General features: G+C 27.2%; 1 protein-coding gene across 1 annotated transcript in view; it reads right to left on the bottom strand.

Moving 5' to 3' along the window:
• Positions 1-1,191: 1,191 nt before the first annotated feature.
• The window catches only part of LOC107439900 (interleukin-1 receptor-associated kinase 4), a 16,640-nt gene continuing 6,360 nt past the window's right edge, over positions 1,192-11,471 (bottom strand). The window contains exons 5-8 of the mRNA XM_016052644.4: positions 9,270-9,388; positions 6,666-6,918; positions 5,502-5,645; positions 1,192-3,034 (exon numbers count right to left, since the gene is read on the bottom strand). Coding sequence (XP_015908130.2) covers positions 2,963-3,034; positions 5,502-5,645; positions 6,666-6,918; positions 9,270-9,388 — 588 coding nt within the window. The 3' untranslated portion in view covers positions 1,192-2,962. The remainder of the gene's footprint in view (positions 3,035-5,501; positions 5,646-6,665; positions 6,919-9,269; positions 9,389-11,471) is intronic.

Genomic DNA, 11,471 nt, shown 5'->3' with positions numbered 1-11,471 from the left:
CAAAGGAAATATAAAAATTTATGCTGAAATATTAGGAAAATAATTAAAAATCTATAAATGAACTGCCAAAACAAAAAAGATAACTAAAATGGTTTTTGTTGGAAATAAATATCTAAGAAACTAAAATGTTTTAATATTAGACAGGTTTTTAAGATTCATTTAGCACATTTTTTAAATGAATTTCTTTATTTTATAGCTCTCATATAAATTATTGCTCTAATATAATTCACATAATTAATGTGTAGTTTGGTTCTGGTTTTAGTCTTGGGAGAAATTTACCTTCCTGGAAGCCTTATCAATGGAACTAACCCGTATTTGTGTTACACGGAGAGAAAACTACGAAAACCTCCCACGATTAGCCTGACAGCAAGGGAACTTAAACTCACAATTCCCTGAGGATATTTTATGTCAGCACTGTGGACGGTGAGAGACGGTTGCGGAATTTATGCCAACCAGCCATCACTGGGATTTGAACCCGGTACACCTCAATGAGAGGTGAACGCTCTATGCGCAGTTCCCTCACGGCTCATAGTACTATATTGATAATAAAGTATTTATATAATTATAAAAATAATATAATTTTCGATATTCTGAGTTAGTTAAAAAATAACAAATAGTGAGTTGTCATTTATTGACATAACTGATTGATCTGACAATTAATAAATGGAAATGGACTGACCCAAGCCTTACCAACTCTTCCGGTTTTCCCGGAAGATTTCTTTTTTCATATTTAAAGTGCTAGCAAAATTCATGTTATTTCACTAAACTTTTTGAATTATATTAATAATTATAAATGAGTTTGACCACAACTACATATAAATAATAACAACAAATACATTAAAAGCATATTAATCCTCACGATAGCAAATTTCATCCTGGTTAAAATAAAAATATCTTTTTGAGTAAAACTGTTTTTCGGTAATTGTTTTACTACCACTTGGAAAATCCATTCTCGAAAAGAATGAATGTTGGCAGGTATGCTGTGATCTAACTCAAAGCGAAACGGAATATGTAAATGTATTTATTGACAAGGTGAAAGCGTGAATTTTTTCTTACTTTTATGCATATGAGTATTTTCATAAAGTTTTAAGAACTCTTAACTCCCTTTAACAGCATTCTTCAATCAAAAGCATCACTGGATATGCCCATAGAATAATAGTTACGCTTTCTAAATAAATAATCCAAAGAAACTGAAGTGGTAAGATATTATTTGATTGAAAACTTCATTCGTTTCAAAAATTTACAAATAACAGTGGATTTCCAATGCTCCAAACATGGGAGCCCATTTTCAAGACTTGCCAGACGTGAATAAGAAGAAACAAAAGTAGTTTGAAATAAAAACATAAAATTGCCAAAGAAAAATTAAAAAATAATGGTGAGAAAACAAAACTAGAAAAAAACTTTACATTTTTATTTCAAACCACTTTTGTTTCTTCTCAATGGTATCTGGCAAGTCTTGAAAATGGGTGTCTATATTTTGAGCACTTGATACATGTCAACTATTATTTCCAATTTGTAATTTTTTGAAGTGAATGAAGTTTTTAATCTAATAATAGTCATGTTTATTATAATGTATCAAAACATTTAAAAGATACAATGAAGTTAAGGCACACAAAGCAATTTTAAAATACAAAATTATGAAGATTGCAAAATACATATTAAATATGAATAAAAAACATTCATTGAACCACATAAATAAAAAAATATATTAAATCACTTCTTAAATTTGAGATGAAAAAGAGGGTTTAAAAAAATGAATTTAAGCTATATAAAAGTAGATTTGTGCGTTATTTAATGAAAATGTTAGAGATGATCAATTTTATTATTTAATATTTCCAAAAATTTTCTAAATAAAAACTATAAAGGCACATGATTTTGCCTTAAATAGGATAGAATTGATAATAATAAAAAAAATGCATCAGTTATGAAGTAAACTTATTCTTATACTGGAGCAAGAGTGCTCTTGCTTTTAATTTTGGATTTAAAATTATAAAATCACTTAGATAAACAAAAATTCATGATGTGAGAATTAACAACTTATTTTGAAATGGTGGTAAAAATCTAAAATAAATTTAAATTTATAAAAGTAGATTTTATGAATATACGAATAACTAATAACATTGTTCATTTAGAAACTTTATTGCTGAAAATTATATCACAGCAAAGCAATAAAGAATATGTCAGAAAATACTGCATTTTGAATATATTCATTTATAACAAGTTTAAAGAAGACGTTTTAAAACAATAACTCTTTAAATAAAATAACATTATAATAAATGATTTAATAAAAAATTTAATAATAATAGATCATAATTATGATTAAGGCTTCCAGAAGTTGAAAATTTGCAATGTAGAACTAGAGAATACAGAAACATGATATGCTGTATTACACATGCAAAAGAATTCACATATTCATTGTTATAATTTAGCAATAAAATTATGTAGCTAACAGCAAAAATTTTCAGATTCTTTGTATAATTACAGCATATCAAAAGAAAAAAATAATTATTGGTAAATATTTTTTGTTAAATTCACAATATTTATATAAAAAATAGAAAGATTCAACAAGCACATAACAATAAAACATTAAAATTCATTATATCAAAATTTAATCATTTATTATGTAAAATCTCTCTCTCATTTAATATAACATTAATAGAATCATCAGAAAATATACATTTGAAAAATTTAACAATTTGTAAATTTTTTTTCAAAAACAGATATTGAAATGACACTTTTTCGTTAATCATTTGATTATTATCCATCAACAATGTTGGAACTAAAATATTTAAATAATATTATCACTTAAATGCAAAAACTAACACATTTAAAGCATATATTTAATACGGAATATGATGTTCAGAATTGTATAAAATGTATTAGTAATTAGATAAATGCAATTTTTGAGTTTGTGATTACATAAAATGTACAAGGAATGCGACAAAAGAGCATAAATAAAGTATCAAAAATGTTCTGACTGATCTGGAACAGGGGCAGTACATACTGAACAACATTTTTGTAAATCTGATAGAACCTGCAAACACAAAAAAGAATCAAATTAGAAAAATTAAATTCAAGCAAAATATAACACATAGGGATGCAGATTCAAAAATGAATTAACATGAACATTGCAACTGATAATTTCAGATTATTTACCATCAGGTTCATCTAAATTTCTAATTTAATATCACACTTTATTTTGGTTTAATGAAATTTAACAATTTCTATTACTTTACAGCACTTTAGGTATTTTCTACAGAAATATCTTAAGCATTAAGTAATCTAAACAGTTAGCAATAAAATATATTTTTTTATTTTTAAAACAATCTAGTCTTGGGAATTTATAATTTGAATAGCTAACAATAAAACAATTCAGTAATGTTAAAAGGATCTAGTCTTAGGAATTGAGGAGAAATTAGTAATATTAAAACAAATATAGTTTGTCTACCGTTAAGAACTTCAGCGTCACAAAGTCTAAGGTCGTCTGCTGCTATGGAAACAAGAATAGTGCATTTCAGGAAGGGTAGCTTCTCTTCACTCTATGGCTAACACAATAAACCGAAGAAAAAGATTCCGTTTCTCTTGCCAACCCAATTTCCTACACATTGACCCCACACACCCACTTGAAATAGTTATACTTTGTTACCATATTCACCGTCACGGGTCTAGACAAATGGCTAGGGGAGTTCTTACTTTAGACAAACTATTGTGCAAATATTATATATTTGTAAACAAATGGAATGACACAATGAATTATTCTCTTTAGTATAACCCTCAATACAGTATAAAGATCCATGAAGTCTCATTAGCTATTCAATAAATGCAACATTATTTTAATACCCATTAAAACATATGCAGAGAACTATTTATTGCGATAGGACAACCAAAATTTAGTAATTTAATTCAGCAAAAGCTTCCAAGAAATTAATTAAATCATTTTTTATATATATATTACGGAAGATCTTGAATTTCTTTAGAATGAAAGAAAAGTGACCTAGATTATAATCCTAGAAAGCTGTGATTTTAGGCCAAAAACTTAGTAAAATATATAAAAAACATCACTTTATGTAGTGTGTCTACCATTACAAAAATACAATTCCAAATCAATAGTATAATTTAATAGTCTGTAAAAATTTGTACTTATAGTGTACAGTAAAATTATAAATTTAATCTTGTTAGAAAATTTTACTGTTTTTGTGAAATGTAAGCCAACTTGGTTGGTTTATTTTCAAGTTAAAATGTGATCCTTGCAACCATTTTGACATAGTTTTTTTTTCCTAATCTAAAACGGTGGCCTTAAGCTAGCAGATTATTTTTAATGCATTTCCCTCCAAAAAAGTCTTATTTTAAAAGGTAAATTTAAGGTATAAAAAAATTCTAGTTTTTATTAGATAAGAATTATAGTATTTTTATGCACTGAAGATATAAAGAGGTCTGTATGCATGCAAATTTATATACATGATTTTTTTTAAAAAAAAAATTTTCATTGAAAAAGACACAAAGAAAAATTTCAACTTCATCATAAATGTTAGTGGTTACACAATTGTTGGCAATTATTATTTATATACACTCCCAGCCTTTTATTTTTAGAGGGCGTGGTAAAAATAAAGAATTTATTTTCATCAGCAAATGACATGGACTGGCCTCTGATCTGCTACTCTTTCCTGGCTTATAAACAGTATAACTGTTCAGTATGTATATTGCTGTAGATGTGAAAATAACCACTAGCCATGTGGAGAGTCAACAATCACTGTAGCAACTTAAATTAAATAAACAATCGACCACTTCTTTCCATCGTTCTGTAAAACAAAATATTCTGTAAAACACAATTAAGAGTTCAAAGTTGCTTAAGATATCAAACTTTGCCATTCAAAATTTTGACCTTTCAGAATCCATTAATTTATAGAGAAAATATTTAAGTGGAAGTTGTAATGTATACATACAAAGTTGTAACATATGCATTAAATGTATTTTACCCCCTAAATATTTTTAAATAAAGTTTTTTTAAAGTCAAAATGTTAAACTAAATTTGCCACATACTTATATTATTTTTATTGTTCAAAGCCAAAGATTATTTCTCGTAAAAATTTTTTTAAAAATATATAATTTAATCCAATTAAGAAAAAGTGTGCAAAAAGAGGCTATTAAATGAAAACGACGAATCGATGTCCGTGTGTCTAAAAAAAGTGTCTACTAAGTTATTAGTGTCTACATGCCACTGGCTACTGAGGGGAATTTAAAATTTCAGGTCTACCTTACCAAGCATGTCCTAAAGTTTTGATTCGAATCTAGAATCGAACCAATGATCTTCAATTATCCTGCAGTTAAGAAGTTTAAATAAAATGCATTAAAAATATGTTATATGAAAAAAATTATGTTTTCATACACATACATATTATATATGTTTAAACAATTAATATTCGTATCCCAGTTATTTACAATTAAAATATATATAAAGCAATTAATAGTCATTAAGCAATATAAATAATCTATATTTATACCTCAGCTATTTCAGGTCGCTTCTTTTTTGCTCTGGTAAGACAAAAATTTGCTATTCTATGTAATTCCACAGCAGGTTCAATTTTCCAAATAACTTTTTTGTCAAGCATTGTTGAAATATCATCACAGTCTTCCATAAAAGTTGTCTAAACAAAAAATAGTGTTCCAATTATTGCATAAGAAATTTAAGAATATTTCACAACTACTAATTTGATCAACTTTATTAAAACACTTAAAAAAAGAAAAAAAAAGAGTGAAAATTTCTGAATGTGCAAATGATTAACTTTTTAATTATTTTACTAAGACCTTTCACATGAAAAGAATTATCTGTAAACTAATTTGATGTTAAGACACGTAATCAAAATTTTCAATCATTAAAAATACAAATGCAGAAGTATTGAAAGGAAAAATTTCCTCATTTCAAATTTGATACAGAATTGTTCAAGTTTTAAAGTAATAATCAAAAGGAAAAAAATCATATAATTTTTTATTATATGTATACTTAAGATAAAAATGCATAGAAAACAAGGGGAAAAAAAGAAAAAAAATGAAGAAAAATAAAAATTATAGAAATATTAATGTATTATAGAATATATATACACACACACAGTCAGACCCCAATTTAACGAATTCATAGGGACCGAAAATATTATTTGATAATCGGAGTTAAATTTGCAATATCGGAGACAAAATGAAAAAAGAAAATTGACTAGCCTTATGAAATACTTGAACATCTCTAATAAGCAAATACACAAAATAAAAAGAAATCTCACACTTTTTATTGAGGAATTTAAAATACAGCGAGTGATTACGCGCTGATTAATTTGAAATTTTAAAGCATTTCGTGGGAAATGTTTGCTTATTTCCTTGATTTCTTACTTTAAAAAGCTCTTCTTCGACGTAATGAAGAGAAAAAAATACTCCTTCAATTACATCTTGCTGCATTAGGTAAGTTTTCACTGTTTCCAAACCGTACAAAGCATTAGAAAAAGTAACAGTTTTCATCGGAGATTCATTGTCACGGACTGCTGTGTTAAAGTCGCTATCTACTGTTTCCTATAAATCTACTTCCTAAAATGTGTTAAATAGCGAAATTCGGTAAATAGGGGTTCGACAAACCGGGGTTCAACTGCATATATATATATATATTTGAAATAATAGCTTACTAAATCTCTATCTTCCCGATTGACATCATATGGTGGCAGTCCAGTCAGTAATTCTAGTAATACCACTCCAAAACTAAATGTATCCAACTTTGTTGATACATCTCCATTAAATGCTTCTCGTGCCATGTAAACGGAAGTTCCAACTACATTTGCTGTAACAGCAACAGTTGATGATGCTATACTATCTCCAATCCTTACCAAACCAAAATCTCCTATTTTTGGGGAGAAGTTGACATCAAGCAAAATATTTGCACTGAAATATAATTTTGTATAAATATCACATAAAAAAAACATATAAAAAGTCACACAATAGTGTCATAAAATAATAAAAAGTATATAACAAATTGCATATAAGCAAATGTTTATTCAAATAGCTCATTTTTTAGCCTTTTAATACTGTTCTGTTTCTACACGGAATGCTACCAGCACATAATAATATTTTATACCATTCCATTTATAAACACACGTAGATTAGCAGCCATTATATAGTTCCCAAAAAAAATGCAGAGGAAATTGCTTGAGCTTAAGAATTTGTTTCAATTTCTATTTGAAATTTAAGATGCCCACTAGCTTTTTGCAAATTTCATATAAAATATTATCAGCGGTTCCCAATTTTGTTCGGTTATGGAACCCTAATTAGTCAACCAGCTTTCGGTGGAATCGCTACTTTAAATGAAAAGGAAATTGTGAACGTTATAATCCATAAAAGACTATATTTAATTAGAGCAAAGTTTTTTTCATTTTATCATTAATAATATTAAATTAGATTTTGTGTCTGACTGTTAAATTGGCAGTCTTTGTGTTATATCTAGTCCAGCTATGAATTTTCTTCTCATGCATATACATGAGCTGAGAAAGATAAAAATAAGCCAAATTATTATTTACTTCAAAATGAAAACTTAAAATAATGGTAATAAGGGTTGAAAATGGTTATCATAAAAACATATTTTTTTATTTAATAATTTAGTTATTTTGATTTAAAAAGCACAATAGAGGATACTAATGAAATATTTTAAAAAAGACTTTTTCTTCATAATTTGTTGAAAATATTGTAATTGGAAATTTCATATTTTTCTTTAGAAAATGCAATTTCTATTTCATTGGTATTTTACTTGAAATAATTTCATAAAAGCGAATGAAATATTAAATAAATTATAAATTATAGGCGGGGTCTAAATAAAATCAGAGGTATCAAAACTCATCACTGGTTATAAAAAGTGCTTACTCCTTGAACCTCTTTTACTCTTACACGGAACCGTAGGGTTCCAAGTAACACCATTTGGGAACCGCTGGCTTATACAACACTCACAAAATACAAAACATCATAACAAGGGGAAAAGAATAACTCTTAAAAATGAAAAGAACATTTAACAGGGACATAGTCAAAGCTGGAGAAGGACTGAAGATAATGCTGCTAGATGGCGCTCTACTAACAGTTTTGTCAGGAGTCTTTGCCATGGTGTTCTCTATTATTCAAAAATTAATGTTTCTTTCTTCTCCTTCTTCTATTTTTTTTTTTTTTTTTTATTNTTTTTTTTTTTTTTTTTTTTTTTTTTTTTTTTTTTTTTTTTTTTTTTTTTTTTTTTTGTATGTGCCCAAATCTACTTTCTAGAAAGTATCTCTTCTTAAATCAAATACAACACTGAATACCCAATAATTCGATAGCAAATTTGTTTTAAGAAGGTTGTTTTCGAGAAAAAAAAATCTTGCGTGTAATAACTAAAATAATTTCTATACTGGATTCACAGAAGATTTCATCTGAGTATTGTGTGTGCCTTGATATATATTTTTTTTTCAAGAGAGTTTTCGTTCCATAACATTGAAATGTCAGAATTAGTTTATCTAAAACTGTATATTGAATAAAAGTTAGTAACATGAGACACAAAAAAATATTAAATAATTATCTGACATTTCTTTTGACATTAAATTTACAAAAGAATTTGACTAGTAATTCCAATAATTTCACACCATTGATCAATCTGATTATTGCATGAATACATTACATTTTAAGCAAAAATTGTCTTGAGTGACATGAAAATTTTGCGAAACAATCATTAATATACACTTTTAGAACCAAATTTCAGCTCAAATTCAACCTATTTCTGACCGAAAATTGGCTTTAAACATTACCAATTTATTCTGGTTTAAAACAAAAGGAATAGATTTTAATAAACTTTTCATCAAGTTTAAATCTCAATTTTAAACATTTATGCATGTTTAAAAATACTAAACAGTACCAGATTTCAGCAAATCATCTTTTGCACATTTGTGAATTTTTGGGCAGTTCTAAGCATTTTTGCTGTTATTCAAGTATTATCTACGCACTAAGAGGAATTTTGCTGAAGGAAGGTAATGAGTATTATCAATGCTTACTAGGACAAAAAACTGATAAATTAAAAAAATATTTAGTTTTAAAAAAATTTTTAAAGTAGGGATAATTTGCTTAGTTTTAGCTGATAATGGTGTAAAGGAGGTCCAGATCAAAATATGCTCATGGTCTTTTTAACTATAAATAATAACTTAAAAAATCGAAAGAGTATATGCTACATGATCATGTAATAAAACTGTTTTTAAGTTAAGATAAAAAATAAAATAAAAAATAACCTTTTGATATCCCTGTGCACCATTGGTTCTGTTCCAAAAGTATGCAAATGGTTGATTCCCAAAGCAGATTCATATGCTATCTTCATACGGGTTTCAAACGATAGAGGTATCGTTTTTCTCTAAAAGGAAGCATCGTTATTTTAAAAATACACTTCAAAAATTTAAATTAATTAGTGATTAAAAATTAATTTTTTACCACTATACAAATATTTTTATGATAAACATATTCCAAAAGATTGCTGCATGATTAAATTATAATAATACATTAAATAAGTTAATGAATTAAGTTTTGATATCAATAAAAGACTACAGCAATGGAGATGTACCGAGTTTTAAAATTTTGATAGGTCTGGGTACCCGACTAGGTATTTTAACATGCAAAGCAATATAAACATCGTATAATATTTTATCAAACAAATAATTTACATGATATAGCTCTTAGAAAATTTATCACATGCTATATAAATGTACACGCTATATACGATTATATAAATGTAAAAATAAAAACATTTAATTATAAATAAAAAGGTTTTAGTTTTACATTTTAAAAGGTTTCAAAAATAAAATTTAAGATGACTGCTCAGATGTATAATGTTATTAACCCAAGACTCTGACATGAAGCCGAAGCATCTGGTAATAGTAAACTTCACCCGCTAATAGTAGAGTTTTTAATTTGATTTCATTAAATTTTAGCAATAATTTATCCATGTAGCTTCTATTAAACACAATATATTTAAAAAATATTTTTATAAAATAACTGCATGTTAAAGGAAATATGATTTAAATATCAGGGTTTATTTTTTATTCATCCGATAACTATAAATGCAGTTTATGCGCAATGAGATCGACCTTAATAAAGCTTCTTAATTTCAACATTCGGTAAAATATTCAAATTTATTACCAATGTTGAGCAGAAGATTTATACAGTGGTGTTTGGATTCCATCTCTATGCCCTAGTAATTTTGAACCTCCAAAAGATAAAATAATTCCTAGATCAAGCAACAAACAAGGAAACTAATGGATGTTTGCGTAACGTGGAAGGAAAAAATACTAAAAAACCTCCCAAGATTATCTTGACGAAGTAAGACAGGCTAGAAGTTGAATTTATTGATTAGAAGCATAGCAAACTGGCAAATTAGAAACATGCTTTCTAGTAAAAATTAGCTAAAAGTTACCGATGGTCAATTATATTTATAGCAGTGTTTTCACTACAGCACGAGAAAGCGAGAATCTCGCATATTTTTTCTTTTCTAGCAATAAAAAATTATAAACGTGAGAAGTTCGCGCACTCTATTAGTCAATTTCAAAATGAGCGAATTTTGGAAAAAATTTCGCCTTTTGCCATTTTGAATAAAATCCGCTTCACTTTTCTTCCTTGATCTTTCATTATTTTGAACATCGGTCCTTGTTATCTAGCTTGCCTATTTACCAGTATTGTTCAGAACCGGTGCGAACAACAGAACACCACCCCCTCCCGAACCACGGAACCCCTGTCAGAACACATTTCTCTGCAACCACGTGTTCATCGTAGGTAAGGTTTCTTCATGTAAGACGTTCACATTTTTTGTGCATGAATCTAAGATAGACAAATACCTTGTTAAGGTGACATCTTCTACTCTGTAGCGGACAAATGAAAATGAAACAAATGTCGGTAGAAATGGTCAAAACGAAACAAATACTGAAAAAGTAGATATAGAACATTTTCCATATGATAATGCAGCAAAAATATTCAATTAGAAAATGTTAAAAATGTATTATAATTGGAGAAATAATTTTTTTCCAAGTCTATTCGTGTTTTTTTTAATTTTTAGAAATCTCACTTAACTTTTTAAAATCTCACCCTGTTTTTTAAAAAGGTTGAGAAATTCTCTCCCATTTTTTTTCTGTAATGCCCGCCATTTAAAAAAAAAAAAAAAAAAATTTCATAAAACAACAAGCGTTCAACTAAAGGTTTGTTTATTGATTTGGTGAATGATGAATTTGCTTGTTACAATTTGCTTTAACTTATTAAAGGAAAATAATATATAAAGAAAAGATTTATAATTTTTGAAGCTCCACAATTCATTTAACAACAAAAGTGAATACCTTTAAACATGAATAAATCCGCTTTTAATACTGATAAATTATGTTATGGCATAAGGGTAAATAATGCAATATTAAAGATAACAATAACCTATTTTAATTAAACAAGACAAAACCTTT

This window comes from Parasteatoda tepidariorum, chromosome 9 (genome assembly GCF_043381705.1).
Source record: "Parasteatoda tepidariorum isolate YZ-2023 chromosome 9, CAS_Ptep_4.0, whole genome shotgun sequence".
NCBI classification, from domain to species: domain Eukaryota; kingdom Metazoa; phylum Arthropoda; class Arachnida; order Araneae; family Theridiidae; genus Parasteatoda; species Parasteatoda tepidariorum.
The sequence above is the reverse complement of the archived record's forward strand: the minus strand, read 5'-3'. Positions and strand labels throughout refer to the sequence as shown.